A 17,430-nucleotide genomic window follows, 5' to 3' on the forward strand; every position below is an offset into this window, starting at 1 on the left:
GTGTTACAAAAGCGGTTAAGTTCTTAGATTCTTCCTGCAACACTACCTGGTGAAAAGCGCTAGCGAGATCTAAAGTAGAGAAAACACAAGCTCCTGCAAGAGTGGACATTAGTTCATTAATTTTTGGTAAAGGTTGCTTGTCTGTCCAAATCTCTTTATTCAAACTGCGAAGATCCACACATAAGCGGAGCTCGCCATTGCTTTTAAGAGAAAGAACAATTGGAGAAACCCAAGGAGAAGACTCAATGGCCTCAATGATGTTAGACTTTACTAGGTCATTAAGAATATCTTTTAATTTGTCACGATATGCTAAAGGCACATTCCTAACCCTATGCCTGACAGGTACTGCATTTTTTTTAAGTATGATTTTATGTTTAAATTGAGCATATTCTCCCAATTTTTCTTCAAAAACTTTTGGAAATAATTTCCTAATGTCAGAAATAAAATCTTCATTATATGAAGATACAATGTATATTGGTGGTGAAGCGTTAGGATCTAATTTTATTCCCATTTCTTTTTGATGAGGCCATCCCAAAATAGACTCTCCCTTACGAGCTATATATACCTTCGCTCTTTAAGATCTACCTTTAAAACTAAGCTCAGCCCTAAAAAATCCTTCCAAATCAATGTTATGCCCAGAATAACTATCTGGTTTGATGTCAGGGCTTAAATATTCCCTATTTGCCCACAACTCTTCAAAAACGTATTTGCCAATTATAGAATACCAGGCACAAGAGTCCACCATCATGGAAACTTCTTTACCATCAATGTTAACAGTGCATGAAGGAAAACCTTTACAGTTGTTTGATGAAATACATGAAATACAATTGAATTCACTAAATTCTTCAGTCATCCCCTCATCATCTAAAGCAATACAATTAAACTTTTGAGGAGAACGGCACATTTTGCCAAAATGTCCACTTTCCTTGCATTTTACACAAATCTTATTTAAAGCTGGAAAATTCTTAAAATTTCCTACGTGGTCAAAGCTTCCACACCTGTAGCATATTATAAATGTACGTCTGTTTCCCATTTTATTATCTTTCATTAACCAATCTTTTTTGTTAGGATACATAGTTTTCTTTTGAACTGCTTGGCTTTTAACAACTGAAACTTCTGGCACAGACATGTGTATTTTTACCAATAGGCTTTGACTTTGACCTCTAATTTCACTTACACACTTCTCAGATTGTTCAATTCCTTTCACAATATTAACTGCAGCTTTAAGGGAAGCTTCAGTTCCAAGCCATAACCTTTCTTGAATTTTCTTACTCTTTGTTTTCATCATTATTTGGTCCCTTAAAACTTGTTTATAGTTAATAGTATCAAATGCACAGGACCCAGCTAGAGCACGCAAAGCTGATATTTATTTCTCAATAGATTCATTATCCTTTTGTGCTCTTGAAAAAAATTTAAATCGTTCCATCACCGTGTTAATTTTCTTTCCAAATCAAGGGCCCGATGTAGGTAAAAGCCAATTACCGAATTTAAAATACCGATTTTTACCGAATCGGTATTTTGAATTCGGTAAATGAGATGTAGTAAAAAAAAAATCGGTAAAATACCGATTCGGAAACAATCGGTATCGTGATTCGATACTTACCGAATCGGTATACACCGAATCGGTAGAACCCGAATTGGTAAATACAGAATCGGTAAATACTGAATCGGTAATGGCAATACAACCCTATGGGCCAAAAGGCCCATAGGAAAGCATTGTAAATACCGAATCGGTATTTACCTATTCAGCAATTACCGAATCGGTAAATACCGAATCGGTAAATACCGATTCGAAAAAATAGGGAATCGGCGAGCAAGTAAAAGTGAAACTAATGACTACAGCCAATGAGGTGGAACCACCCTCCCCCACCCTAGCAGGGAGTGGCTACCCAGGCAGGTGCAACTCATTAGAACTTTCTGGAGAGGCAGCCAGAGCTGAGCATTCAGAGTGAGCAGCAGAGAGAGTGGTAGCACAATCCTGATCACAGTGGAAATGGCAAGCAGCTCTGAGAGCCAGAAGGCTGAGCGCAAGCGCAAGGTCAAGTTTAGCAGCATGGAGCTGCAAGTATTGGTGGAGGAGGTGGTGAGGGTCCACAGGCTGTCCCTCACAGTCCCTCACAGTCCCTGAGTCCACCAAGAGGAAGCTGTGGAGTGGCATCGGTGAGAGGGTGAATGCAGTTGGTGTGACCCCCAGGAGCCTGGACAACCTCAAGAAGAGGTTTTATGACATACGCAGCCTCACCAAGAGGAAATTGGTGGAGCTGCACAAGCAGGCACGCCTGACCGGTGGAGGCAGGAACCCCGCGCCACCCCTCACTGAACTGGAGGAACTGGTGTCCACAACGATTGAGACCGAGAGTGTGGTGGGAGTTGGGGACCTGGACAGCTCAGCCAGAGCTACATCAAAAGGTAAGAAGAATGAGCAGCATGACACACCCTACCAGGCACCTCCCCTTTAGCCCCAATGCACAGCCAAACCCCAGCCCAGTACTGCTAGCAACATACATGAGCAATGCATCATGGTAAATGTAGTCAGCTAATGTAGTAACAAATGTCAGTGCACATTAAACTGCAATGCACTTAAAAATAGAATCAGAGTAATGAAAATGATATGTGCAATGCTTTTATTGTAGTGACCTGTCTGGATGTGTATTGACTGTTCTGACTAATAGGGGATGTACATTCACTCCAGCCATTTCGTGGGTGTGTTAACGTGTGTCCTGCTTGAAGGAAGGTGGCGTGCGTGGTAGGGATTGCTTCACCGCCACTCCTGATTGTGCCACTGTGTGTGGAGGGTCCACCAGAGTTTCCCTTGCCCGGGGCCCTTCACTTCTTGTACCCCGCGCCCAGAGGGGCTGCATTGCCAGTAACGTGGTCGAGGACCGCAGGAGGTACCACTCGGCCAGTAGAGATACTGGTTTAGTATTAGCAGCGCACTCAGGGCAGCTGCTTGGTGATTCACATGCAAAGGGGGACCCGGTGAGGTTACCGCGTGGATACATGCATTGTGGGACCCCACTCGTTGTACCTAGCGGAGGGGCGCTGAGTGGCCTCACCCTTGTCACGACTATCCTGGCCCAAGGGGCCATTACTGAAACCCTGCCTATGGTGGGTGCTGCCCAGCACAGGCAAAGTAGTGTTGTAGGCAAGAGGCGTGCCCTCCCACGTGTGATGGAAGATTACCATGTCATCTCTAATAGAGGTACAGGTACTTCGGTGCCCTACATGTGGGAAAGTATTGTGCTAGCCTTGTTCACTACAGAATTTATGTTATGCTATGCCCTGAGGTGAATATTTGTGGTATTATATTGCCAGTAACTATAATTCTATGATGTGTGCACACTACCAGTAGTTACTGTAGTGTACCGCTGGGATTGTTATGACAATGGCCCGATTAGCCAAGTGATTTATGTGATTCTGTTTGAAGTCATGACAAGTGCCTAATGCACAGTAATATGTGTGATTGTGATCTAATATGTTTTTATGGATAATATAAAGGATATTTTTATATACCCTTGTGTGGTGTCTCTTTTGTGGTGTGCCTAGTGTGTCACTGCTGTGTGAGTGTGTTGCAAAAACACTTCACACAATGCCTCTGGGATAAGCCGGACTGCTCTGCTAGACTACCAATGGGGTGAGCAGGGGTTATCTTCACTGTGTAACACCTTTGCCTTGACTAGATTGGTGGGTTCTGCCTGCTTAGGTGCCTACCCTAGCCAACCACAAACCCCATTTTGAACCACTACCATTACCAGAAAAAGCATGATATGTTATAGATAAGTTTGGATTGTTACTTGGCACAAAAAGCTAAGTGTGTTGGATGTATAGCTGCAGAGTTATTTAATAAATATCAGAAAGCTGCACATTGTGTAAATTAGGCTTTGCTCTATAGGAGAAGGACAGTTGTCCCAAACTGATGTGCTAAATCACCCATGAGAAGACAGTAACTTGAGGCAAGCTTTAACCTTACTAGGTCTCATCAGTAAAGTGCAGCCTGCTTTTTAAAGATAAAATTGTCAAACTTATGTTACAAGTGAAGGTAGAAGAATCCAACTTAAAAGGAAAGTGTTAAAAAGCATAAGACGTGTGTAAATTGTTACACTACCTTTGCTAGGCTGTAACATTGCCCCCCCCACTCACACCCCTCCGCAAAAAAAGATTAATAGCCAACTTTTTAAGAAACAAAAACCACCATCATTTCATTGTAGGTAGTCCAAAATATGAGTTCACACCTTGCATTTGTATGTCTAATAGCCGAGGGTGGATGATTAAACATGTCACAATTTTGTTTGTCCTGTACAATGCTTGCATGACAGACCTCAATTATGCTGTGCAGTTAGTTGAAATCTGTTGCAATTACCGGAGCATTTAAGTGTGCCAGGATGCATGCAATATTAACCAAAGTGCATTCACTTTACTAGCTGCTGTCATGGGACATCTGATTAGCTTGTTTGAATAATGTATTTGACTTTCTGGTTTGTGTGGTCCCAAGCCCTGATGGCGGCTGCAATGGTTGTGTTTAGTGTTACTGAAGAGAAGCACAATGTCATCTGTAAAACTAGTCGCCATGAATTTGCGGAGTGAGGTGTGGTGTTGTTGTGCATAGCTTATTTCTGTTCAGAATTGTATTTACTGTTGTGCAGTGACAAATTGTGATCTGTACGATTCTTGGCACTGTGTGGGATGCAAGAGACCGTTGTACTTGGTGTGTCTATTGAAGTTAGCATGTGTGGTTCGAGAGTAACAAGTTACCAGCTATACACCCATTGTGTGTTACTTGTAGGAGGAAAGCTCAGTGCTTTTGTTTCTAGCACGTAGCCATTGGAATTATGCGGTAGAAAAGGGCCAAATTATGTGGCAGCGTTGAGTAAATTATGTGTCAAGAAAAGGCAAATTAAGTGGCATATTGTGGCACATCTTGTAATAGTAATACTTTATTTTAGCCATTTATAGAGGGCATGGTTACACCACCAATGTGCCCCTGCACTGAAACAGACACTCTGAAAGGATACAGAGGCATTATTTGCATATCAAACCTAGTCACTCCGGCTGTCCAGTGTGCTATATCTAGTGTGCTGTTAAGAATGACCATGTATTCAGTTGTTTGCGAAATCTGGTTTTGCATGGTTCTGTTCTTAGGGCTATCAGTGAAGTGTTCCATGATTTTTCTGCGAGGTATCTGAAGGATTGTGCCCCCATTCTAGCTTTAAATATTCTTGGTAGTCACCAATGCCCTACGGTGTGTTCTGTGTTAATAGTGGTTGTAAGTACTGTGGGCCTTTCTAGGTATCAGCGCTTGCGCTGTCTCGTTGAGACATGTTGCAGTATACACTTTAGTGTGGAAGCTTCACTCTCCGGCCATCATTTTCATGTGTCCTAAATACTGCCTTCCAATTGGTTGTAGGCTTGTTAGTCCCTCCTTATGATGGACATGTCTCCATTCGCGTCCTTCCACAGCTACTGGCCCCTTCCTGCACAGACTTCTTTCTTCTGGTGTCTCCACCCCCTTCCCTCAGCAGTCTGATGCCATCTCACCCCTCCCTCTCCCCACTGACTCATTTATGTATTATTAATCTCTCCCCACCCAGCCAAGAACTCCCTTTATTTATTTGTATACAACCCATGCTGAGGCTCGAACCCTGTTCTCAGGCTTCAAAGTCGCAGAGTTATATGTTGAGCTACCACCTCCTCCCTTCGACTCTCTGCAGTGCTTGTTTCACTTGGTTTCAGATGCTGAATTTTTTTTACTGTTATTTTATCTGTCTTGTTTTAATTTGTCTCTTCACACCCCCCACTCCCCCTCTCCCTTCGAGATGCTATTTGTTTATTTATGATTAGGTGATACATCCCACCCTGCTCTCCAGCTCCAAAGTCGGAAGCTTTACATCTTAAGCCACCTTCTCGCTTCAAGACAAGCCCCTTAAAGGGGTTTTTGTTTGTCTGCCTCATCGAGTCGCCCTCCCACCATGCACCCACCCTTAACCCCTTCCTTCCTCCCTCTCGCTTTCCCTGAGCTGCCCCGTAACTGCATTGGGAGAAATGCACAAAGTTGTTCATGCTCGTTTTTCATGCCTAGAAAATATCCTCGGTACCGTGTTAGCCTTTGAATTGGTCATAAAACCATAAAAGGTGGCGGGTGGTAATTAGAGGCAAGAAAACTGGATCTGAGAGTAAACGGTGAGTCAGGAATGCTGCCGGGAGCACAGTGTTGGTTCTTCTGCTTAGGCGCGCCAAAATGAGTTTTCAGCCTGTGTAAGTCTCCTAAATAAAAGCTCCCTCTCGCCTCTCCTCTGAATCCATCAAATTGGAGCCCCTATTTTATTAAAGGCTGCAGTGTTCTGCCGGGGACTGGCCGCACCTGACTGACTGGCCGCAATCTCCACTTACAGGACTGCCGCAGCCTCCCAGCCCAGCGAAACCAGAGCCCCCAGCGAGGAGAGGATCTGATTACAAAAGGTATTATGGGCGGCAGAGATAACAAGCCGCGCTTTGTCTGGGGTGTGTTCACAGCATCCATCCTTTCTGTTCGCCAAGAAGCTAAGTTGATGGTTGTTCCTTGAGTACACTCAGAACGAGGCAATTCAAAGCAGCTCATCCGGCCCTGACAGCCTAAACTCCGCTGCGAGTTCATACCTGGAGCTTCCGAAGCCACAAATCACAGGCTCTCTCGACTCAGGCAGATGACACTATCTACAGTAATGGGGTTTGATTTCAAAATAACAAAAAAAAACAGAACGCAAATGTTTCACTTACAGTACTGTGAATACATTTAAACTCAACAACATGTATGGTTACCTTTCTGGTAGCTATTGTAAGTACCCCTGAGTCATCTTTCAAGATGTACGCATTTCAACAGATGTTTTAGAGTATTGGTGCTGAGCCCAGACTTTCAGGAAGTGCTTGGCTAATTGGTGTGCTGTGCTGCGCAGTCCACACACTTGTCGTATATAGATGTTCACTTTGAGCTGGAGTGTAAGACTATCGCCTTTAGGTGGGTGGCTAGCGATGGAGACATATTTGGTAATTCACTCTTCGACTCTTCATTGCTCTCCCTGGCACCCCCTCCCCTATTCCCGGTGGATGGCAAGTGAGATCCGTCATTTAGAGCGGCTCTCGTCTATTGGTGAGATGCGATTACCTCACCTTTATTCTTCCTCGCCACATGACTAACAAAGTGAGCTTCAGCTCAACACCAGAACCCTCCAAAGCAAAAAGTCAGCCTCCCATGCCTCCCATCCCTTCCCAATATGGCCGAACCATTACACCCCTGACCTCTATAAGAGGTAGGCCGGCCCAACCCATCAGCCTGAAACTACCAAGCACAAACATGAAGCCGATAGACAGGGAGGGAGGGATGGGAACTCATGTGGCGAGGAAGACTATACTCGGAGTAATGAAGATTACCGGTAAGTAATCGGGGCATTTCCCTACAGATCAGAATGCGGTGGTAGCACAGTAACTGGCTCTGAGGGGGTAGTCTCTTGCTAGGCATCAGCCTGCCCTGCAATGCCACTTATGCCTCAATTTCAGTTATTAAAGTGACAGAATACAAGATATCAATAACGGTCTGGAGTGGGCGAGCCACTAAGGTTACATGAGGCATGCACAGGCCAACTAGCAGTGAGAAATCGTTTTTTTTCACAAACCAGACAGAATAAAAGTGTCGCCGGCAGAATACATAGAAGCCGGCTCACAGTGAGACTGCAACAATAACTGAACAGAACAATGTACATTGAGAAGAATCAGGGAGTCTACTTGGGAAGTGTCTGATTAGACACTTGGGTGATTTTATCGGGCTCTGTAAAGTTTTCCACTTCATTAGTGTCGTGTTTGTGTTTTCAGGGAATCGGAAGGGACGTGTATTTCAACCTTTTTGTTCTCTCCTTGTTAACAGTGTTAGGTCTGCTAAAGTATAACTCTTCAGAAGTATTATTGGGCCAGTCCTTGCAGTGCTCATGTATTATAGCGTGAGCTGCTTGTGAGACTACATTTACTGTTAGTGCTCTTTCCTTATGTTGGCGCTGTTCTTGTGTATAGTCTTGGGATGTGGGTTGTGTGAGCTCTGGTCCTGCGTCAGCCTTAAAAATTTGTGGGCGCTGTTTTTGTTCTGACTGTTTACCTCAGATGGTTCCATTCTTGTTTGGGCTGTGTGTCTCCATCTTAGTTGCGATAAGGAAGTGCTGCTGCTAAATATTGGTCCTCTTGATGAAGCCTGTGGGGTTCACTGCAGATACCTGTCACCCAAAAATAAACGAGCCTCTGAAATACTCTGTAGAAGTGACACTCCAGGATAAAAAGTTGATGAGATGACGGAATGGCACCTGCATCAGTGCGTAGAGTGTCATAGACACCATGCTGAGCAGTAAGACCGGGGCTGGGCATGCCTGGTGCAGAGGCCGTTAACGTGCACATAGATTTACAGATGCTCTGTTGTGCTGCCTTGGTGTAAAAATTAAACGCTTTGAATTTATAGATTGTTTAATTACATACAATATTTTGTAAAGCTCTTCTTCGCCTAGATACATTAAAGCACTGTTCGTCATAACAATAATAGCATATTGACTACGAGAATAAGAATAGATAAAATACATCACACAAAATATTAACCAGAGAGTTGTTAGGTAAGGGGGTAATAAGAGGGGTACTAGTGATTAGGTTTAAAACACATAAATTCAATTATTAAATATTTTACATCTAGAATATTATTGGGCAGAACCTGTACCTTTACTGAGTTTTGTTGCTGCAGCGCATGCCTTGTATTGGAGAATTTACTGAATTTTCCCCATAGTTTGTCACTCTATTTGCAGTTCTTCCCCAAAATATTTTGTTTAGCTCAAATGGATCAAATTAATTCTGCCAGAGAACTTGCTGCATAATTTCGATAACCGTGTCAGATTATTTAGCTAAATTTGCCATATAATTCTGGTAGCCATTACAATGGGAAGTCTGTACAGAGTGGTTTGTGGGCTGTCGTTAAATTAAGTAATTTTTAATAACATGAATTGAACATATTGGCGGAGCCAATAGCTCTGGCTAAACACTTAGACGGTCCCAATGGCGAGAACGATTGCATTGCAAATGCTTGTTTTGATAGGATACGGTGACAATGGCTCCTTGCCCTAAACACGATTCTCTGCTCTACAGGCAGCTAGTGCAATTCTGCTAGGTATTTCTTTGCGGAGGCTCTTCTCGGGAGGCTTAGTACCAAGCGAGACGCCACATTTTGCAACGTCTGTAATGTGGACAGTCCTATTTTTTTGTGGCACCCGGATATAGTACATTGCCGTAGTCCATTTGGGAAGTAAACTTGGTAACATTGTCTGTTCATTGGTTGCACCTCATTAGCACCAATTTAACACCCACATTTAGCAATAAGCAACATAAGTGTGATCTGTGCAGCATTGCGCTGCAACAAGTGTTGCTGCATCTTTAGTAACTTTTGAAACGTTGGAGCTAAAAAAAAATTGTCGAAATCTGCAGATTATGCAACAGATGACACATTATGTGGCAAATGCTGCAGATCTATAATGATGCGAACATTGCTGCAGCTGCAAAATTGCATAATTCCAGTGGCCCTGGATTAGCGTAATTTGGTTGGTTATGCAATGCATTACATTGGCATATAATACATGATTAGGCAATGTGCACATTGTCGGTCCTTAGCTTGCAAAACATCACACTAGACATCTGCAAGCACAGGCAGCACATCAATTTTCACAATTCCTGCAATGCAAGAACTTGAAGCAGCCTCTCTCAAGTAAAAAATTTGTAAAAGTTTATTCGAATGAAAAACAGAAATTAAGCAATACACTCTAAATCTGGGGGAATATTTAGTAATATTTGGGCAAGACACAGTGCAGCAAAGCAACAGAAGAGTGCAGGAATGTGCCATATCTACTAAGATATAGCACATTTCTGCTCTCTCTTTGTGCCTGCACATCTGTGGCTGCCCAGCACCAGCGCCAACGCCAACGCTGGCACCCTTGCACCATCATGCAAGGGAGTCTGCGTTACCGTCAGGATTATTTTTCTAAAGGAAGGGAGACTTTGCTGCATAAAAATAATCCTCTGAGTCTTTTTTCCCTTTCCTATGTATGATGCAAAATTCAGCTCCTGAAGAAAGAGAAAACAATAGGTAGAAATATATATATTTTTTGCTCTTCACACTCTACCCTGGGAAGATATACCACTTTAATGCATTTCCAGGATTACTATTGTTGGTAAATCTGGGAATGCTCCAAAAACAAAGACCACATGAGAGGGAACACCTATGCTCCACCCATGGAATTCCTTCCCAGGGCAGAGTAACGCACTGTCTTGCTTTTCTACAGATTTACTATTTATTTATTTATTTATTTCTTTATGTATTTATTTATTTATTTTGAGAGTTTTATATAGCGCGAACAAGATCATTGCAGATATCAGAGTGTTTTACAACAAGGGGTAGGAGAAACAAGAGAGCAAATAACAAGCTTTGCCATCCACAGCCACCCAAGGTGGCTCTTTGTGGCATAGTAGATCTCATTTAAGGGTTTGTGTTGCCCTTGTGTTAACTTGTGTGATGCAAGGGCAACAACTTAAGCCAGTGATATTCCTAGCCACTTTTATCCTGGAAGAAACAACATTTTCATTTGCCTTAACTCAATTAAAATCCAATGCATTCAAGTGAGCGACCTCAGGCAAATTGTTTTAGTCAATCTGCCTCCCTTTCCTGTCTTATCTGGGTGAGCTACATACAATGATTTACATCTGGTGAGGGAGGCTGCCTTTCCAACGTGGGCTGAACCACGCATGCTGTTTTCCCTCCAAGCAGAACCATGCTTGCCTTAACCAAGCATATGCCTTAACCATGCGTTTGCGTGGTTAAAGTAGTGCACGGTCTAGATGTGCGGGTGAGCAGACACAGGAAGAGAAGTCTGGAGAGGGTACTCCGGGACATGGTCTGGTAAGTGGGGCTGGGGCTGGGTTTTTTGGGGTGGGGTAGTTTTTAGGGCTTGGGGAGGTTGAGTTTGTTTTCAGGGTTTTGGGAGGGACCGGGTTCCTTTAAGAGCTCGGGGGGTCGGGTTGTTTTTGGGGCTTGGGGGGGGGGGGGTCGGGGTTGCTTTAAAGGCTCAGGGAAGCTGGGTTGTTTTTAGGACTCTGGAGTGTCTCTGTTGTTTATGGGGCTCAGGGGGGCATTCTTTTTAGGGCTCGGAGGATCGGAGTTGTTTCAGGGCTCAGGGGGGGTTAGGGTTGTTTTTAGGGCTGGCAGGGTGGGGTTGTCATTAAGGCTCAGGGGAGGGCAGGTTTGTTTTTAGGGCTTTTCAAATCACAATTGGTTAATGCAATCACTGCAGATGCTTTGTGAGTAATCAAAGAGAACTAGAATTGGGTCATGGCACAGGGGGATTGTAAAGTGCTGTGACATCCCAGCCTGTGACTGAAGTCACTATGAATAAGCATGGTATTGTTTTAAAATTGTATTGCACACAGTATACAAGAGACGTTGTAGTGTATGGTCCTCCATTTCAGGGGTTTGTAGCAGTAAAGATATTTGTAGAGCTTCTTATTGCTCAAAAGTGTCTCATTTCTGGTATTTAACACTTTGCATGCACTCTTTGCTTGGTATTACTTGCAAGAAAATATCATACAAAGAATCCCACATTTAACAGTTGAATGTCACTCGTAAGTGTATAAAAACATTGAAATGTCTCATATAGGCAATCTGGAAACTTAGCAGCTTCGGCTCGTAAGTAAAGTCACTGTCTGCAGTCTGCACAAATTTGAGTTCAGTGTCAGTAAGGCTGCCTCAGATTCCACGCAGGGTCTCTCTCACATCCTAGTGCCTTTCCATTTCTGGAGCTTTACAGCAGTTTTAGGAGTTTCTCATTGCTCAAATGGGTGCAATTTCTGAAATGTATTTCTTTCCCTGGACTTCCATAGTTTGAATTTGGTCACGAGGAAGTGTCACTCATAGTCGTTGAATCTCACTCCTAATTACACAGACATTATGAAAATGTCCCACATAGGCAATCTGAAACTTTGGCAGTTATGACCATGTATACAGTAGAGGGTCAACAATTCACAGAAAATCCTTTGCATGTTGACTAAATTAATTCCACAAAAAAGACATTCTGCAGATCCTGCTGCTCTGTTGTTGCTCTGCTTGAGAAACAGATTGTATGCGGCAATATCTGCTCTTGCTAATTATGGTCCCAGGTGGCTAACAGCGCCCTGATGTAAATAAATCATTACTACTTATTACCGCTTGTCCCCCGAAGCTCTGAAGAGTGTGCACGCTACTCATTTACTTACGAAATGTACTTTTCCGTCTTGTTAAATTTCTTCTCAAGGTACTTGGCCGACGTCTTGCTGGGAATCTTCACCATGGAGAGCTCTTTGTTGTACCTTGTCAGGTTGCAGGGCATCCTGCAGATGCAATAATTGGTGTCTTTCTCAGCAAGGAGGCCTACAGAAAAGAAGGCATAACAATAATGTCAGCGAGTGCTTGAACTCATTAGCGGAACGACAGACTAGGAACAACACAGACTGTTAGTGGAACAAACACACTGCAAGAAAACAGGGGCATATTATCAAGGGGGTTTATCTCTACTTTTTTGGCTTTAAAAGCAAAGAAAGCGGAGATAAAATTATCTCCCTATTACCTAGCTGTCGCTAACACCAGTTAGCGACAGCTAGTAGGAGATAGCGACCATCTTGGACCCCACTTTGCATGTCAGTGATATTTATCACTAATGACATGCAATGTGGGCGTGCCAAGATGTTAGTGACTGGAAACAGTCGCTAACATCGCTATCTCCTATTACCAACTTTTGGAAATATTCGCGCTAAGCTCGAATATCTCCAAAAGCTAACACCTGCCCTGAGCAGTTCTTAGCCATGTTATCCAATGGGAGGTGGATAACATTGCTAAGAGCATTAGCTCGCTAATGCATGAATATCGCTGACTTTTCAGCGATATTCATGCATTGCGGCCGATTTTTATCGCATTTGCGATAAATCTTGGTAATACCAAGGTTTATCTGCAATAAAAATCGCCGCAGTTCGGCGATAATTTTTTCACGCTAACCAAGCAATAGCGATAAAAATCGCTATTGCTTGGTAATATGCCCCACAATCTTTTAATTTCTGGGTTACAGATGGGTTACTCTGTTAATTTCCCAGTTACAGCTGGGTTACCCAAGCCATAGAAATTATCTGGTTTAGTATATTTAGTCGGTTTAGAATTCAAGATCTCTTCTGGTAAACAGCTATTTTGATAAAAAAACTGAAACAGAACCCTGTAAATGTTTGATTCTATTGACTTGAATGGCCCAGCCTCTGCCTTGATGACACTTTAGAAGCTTGAACCCCTGAAAGTTGGGTCATTGGTATCACCACTCAACGTTCTATAAATCACCTAAAAGCAGCCTCTCACATTGTTTACTATCTATTCATTCATGAATTAGCATGATGCCCCTTCGCCACGCTAATCCCCCTTTGTGCTTTTCCACACTTTAACCCCTTCGAGGCTAATGACGAGCTGGCCTCGTCATGGCGCTTACCTGCCGTGCGCGGATGACAAGGCCAGCTCGTCATGAAATAAAGGAAAACAATAAAACTCAGCGCAGGACGGGAAAACGCTTAGCAGCCATGGGGTTAAAGTCAATAGACATTATTTAGCACTAAGCAGCCCTGTGATTAAAGCAGGGGTATTTCCCGCAGCTGGTCAGGATGACAGCAGATCCCTCTCTTCAACCACATAACATGTTCCCTAAATAAACACTGCATCCCTTTGCAGAGGATATTACATCTTTTAACACAACTGCTGAAATTAAGCTTTACCTGATGCCAATTGAAACATTAAAGAATGGGACATCGGTGGCCCTCAACATTTTGAACAGGTGCAGCCTGTCATGGCACAGCAGGTGGTGCCATGTGCACTTCAAACCTTTTCGTAGAGGGTGACACCTGCCTGCCAGCTAGAGCATAGTTAGTTACGGCGTGGTGAAGCTGTTCCAAATAACCATTACCCAATCAATGATGGCTGCTTGCTAACACGTGGAATACCAAAGAATCAACACAAACATCAGGTCTCCAACTGACAGCAGCAGGGCTTTCAGGATGTTGACTTGGAATATCACCCAAGCAAGAATGGTGTCAGAACTCGCACATGCACTAGCTCATCCATCTTTACATTCACCTCAGTGACTTGAGCACCCTCAACAGAGATCTGTCGGCTCCCAACATCTTCTGCGTTGTCATTAAGCAGTTTTGACAATAGTCCAATTCTAGCTCTGAAGAGACCTGTTTCTCTGATCAAGTAGGAGCAAGATGCCTACTGATCGCACATGGGAAAAGTTCCACTTCATAGAGACAATTAGAACCTCGCATCTCTTGTGAATGTTGAATACATCTACTGTAAAATGTTCATGATTGCTGAGCACATATGCAAGTGTAAGTTTGCCTCTGGTTTTACAATGCACAAGATGGAGCTTGTGATGACAGCCAGGGGCAGAGGCTTCACACGTCACTATACTCATGCTGTTGGTACTCCTGCCTGGAGCCAGCATCGTCACTAACTGTGAGAGCCATCACATTTCACAAAAAAAGTGTCTATGCTTCAGAAAGAACATGATTTAAGAAAAGGCCCTACCCCAAACCAGTTCCTGGGTAAGACAGGGGGAATCAGTGTCCCATGTCTGGAAGTGTATATAAAAGTGGGACCCAAACTATCTCACTTGGTTCGAGATCTAAGTTCCCATAGACCAAGGAAGGGAGTAAGCTGAAGAACAGCAGAGTGGGTATCTGTCGGAAACCCAGACACTCGGAGGTAAATGGACGTCACCTGAAAACTACACATTTCGCTTAATGACCTGTGGTTCTGCCTGGGACCGGTCAGCCTCCCTGACATACTAAGAAGGGGGAAATGAATTGCTGACCTTGATGTTGTTAACTTCCAGTCAAACAAAACGCCCAACTACCTAGACCGGAAGAGATGTAACTCAGAAAAGCGGATTATTTAAGGGAGTAGCCAGAGCACCTCAAATGTCTCTTGGACTCACTGATTGTTTCTACCTTCAAACAGTACGAGTCAAACCAGTTCTCTGACCATCCTTCAGGGTGTCCTCTCCAACGACTATACACAGAGGACAATGAAATTATGCTGACGCAACTAGCCTACGGACCTACACCATAGGCCATAGTGTGGAAAACGAACCTCTGGAAGTTAGGAGATATGCCTGATTAGAGTCGAGTACCATTTAAAATCTATCCTATGGAGTAAAGGCAACTGGAGCCAAACATGACCATGTGGCAATAACAAGTATTAGAGTGAATTACATGCTGTCCTGGGGATGGGGACTAGTGTCCCTGTGTGCCTCCTCTCCCACCTGAAGCTCAACTTCTGTAATTGAGGCCAGTGGTGGCAAATTGATTCCTTCCTTTGCTCATCTAATCTGTTGGAGGTGTAGTGATAGCACCAGAGGGAGAGAAGGTTACAAGAGAGATGTCCTACCTGTTCCTCCAGAGTCCTCTGGTTTCACTGGGTCTGGAAGAACTTTTTATACCGGTATGTTCTAGTGAGATGAAGGGATAAGCCAATGAAGGTGTGGCATGGGTGAGTCCTGGTTCTCTCAGTTCTTCAAGTTTCCTCAATGGCTCCACAAGAGCCATATCACTCCTCTTTGCGTTCTTTCCACACAGTGGTTTAGTGAGTCCTGCTGTGGCACCAAGGCAGGGAGCCCATTGCTCCAGCCTTCTGTTTTTGTGGAATGAGGGTCATTTATGTCATCAGTGAAACGCCCATCTTGGATTGGCATATAGCCCTTGTGCACTAGCGGACAAAAGAAATCTCAAGTGAATTCCTTAAGCCTTGAGAAGTGAGGACTACAAAGAAATCAAGTCAAGCATATTCGCAGGTGAGAATTAATGAAATGGGATTTCTCACCTTCACAAAATATTTTACTGAAGTGTATTAATGTCCTGCATTCTTACCTCAACACAAATGCTGAACATATTTTGAATGTTGTTAGATCTGTGAAATGGGAACCACTGGGGCCCTCTGAGAGAGACAGAGATGGAGAGCGCTTAAGGTAATGCATAAGAGAGTGGCTGATTCAAACTTCTCAGAGCAAGAACCAGCAATTTACAGAAGGAATCTGGATGTGAATGTACTGTGGATGGAGTCTAGGTGGAAACCCCTTGCTAATGTGTGTAGAGGAGCTGTGAGACTTCTAGGGACACCACCTGATTTCAGAGATGATCAGTTTCAGATGGAAATGTAGACTTTATTTTTATATCTTTATGACGATCAGGAAATATGTGACTCTCCCTTGAAAAAAAGTGTACCTAAGAAAAGTACAGGTTCTGTTTAAAGTGTTAGGTGGCAGAGTGATGGTGGCCCTCAGAAAGGTGAACCTGATGGGTAACATCTTTAAAGTAATCGTTCGCAAAGGAAAGATTCTGTGTGATGACAATTGTATTCTACTTTGTCGAGTCCACAATACAGTAACCTTGGATTTCAAAAACACCTTGTGTTCTATTAAGACAGATTTGAATAAGAGGGACATTTGTACCACTTTCACTTACCCAGTAAGGCTGTGGGTGAACCTTAAAAGCAAGATATGCTTCTTCATACAGTGGCTCCTCATTAATATTGAGAATGCTAGGCAATTGAATAACGGTTTAGTTTTATGAGCTTACTGAATGCAGAAGGCATGTGTGGTCTGTAAGTGCCTGCTCTCATTAGAGTTAGGAAGAGTGTGGTACAGGGTTGTGTTCTCGTCTAGTTACCTGATGACATATTTTTCCCTACATAGTCCAACTCACACTGCCATCTATTCCTAGTACAGTAATATGTGTTTCTCATGCAATAAAAGATTTAATATTAGAAGTAATTCTGCCAAAAACAATTCAATTAAGAAATGGATCGTGTTCTTCTACATCACACATACTAATCCTTTATTCAGCCATCTAATGTTGAGAGATGTTTTTTCTTACTGTGGGTTGAGCTAGTTGAATAAGGAGCCTGTTATATGCGAAAGTAAAAACATGAAACTATTTGAGGGTAACTGTGGAAACCCAAACTATAGAGGTCTTCTTGAGATAGTTGGTCCTTGTTAAACTTGGCCCTCTCTTCAGGGTCGTCTCTAGACTTTTTGCCGTCACTCTTCTGTTTTATGAACCCACTTTTGCTAGCATTTTGACTCAGAGCACTTTACCACTGCTAACCAGTGCTAAAATGTTTGTACTCACTTTTTATAACATTTAATTTGCCTATAAGTCCCTAGTAAAGTGATACTGCCTGTACCCAGAGCCTATACATTAAATGCTACTACTGGGCCTGTAAGCAGAAACAATTCCCAACAGGTATCATGTAAAGGCAATTTAAATAATGTATGCAATTTGCATTACAAAAAGGAAGAAACAAGGAGTCACTGGAATTTCTTT

General features: G+C 43.1%; 1 protein-coding gene across 1 annotated transcript in view; it reads right to left on the bottom strand.

Annotated features, from left to right (window-relative positions):
- The window catches only part of LOC147716912 (acid-sensing ion channel 2-like), a 1,907,803-nt gene that overhangs the window by 298,898 nt on the left and 1,591,475 nt on the right, over nucleotides 1-17,430 (bottom strand). The window contains exon 6 of the mRNA XM_086923796.1: nucleotides 12,295-12,448. Coding sequence (XP_086779922.1) covers nucleotides 12,295-12,448 — 154 coding nt within the window. The remainder of the gene's footprint in view (nucleotides 1-12,294; nucleotides 12,449-17,430) is intronic.

Source organism: Lissotriton vulgaris, chromosome 5 (assembly GCF_964263255.1).
Source record: "Lissotriton vulgaris chromosome 5, aLisVul1.2, whole genome shotgun sequence".
Lineage (NCBI taxonomy): Eukaryota > Metazoa > Chordata > Amphibia > Caudata > Salamandridae > Lissotriton > Lissotriton vulgaris.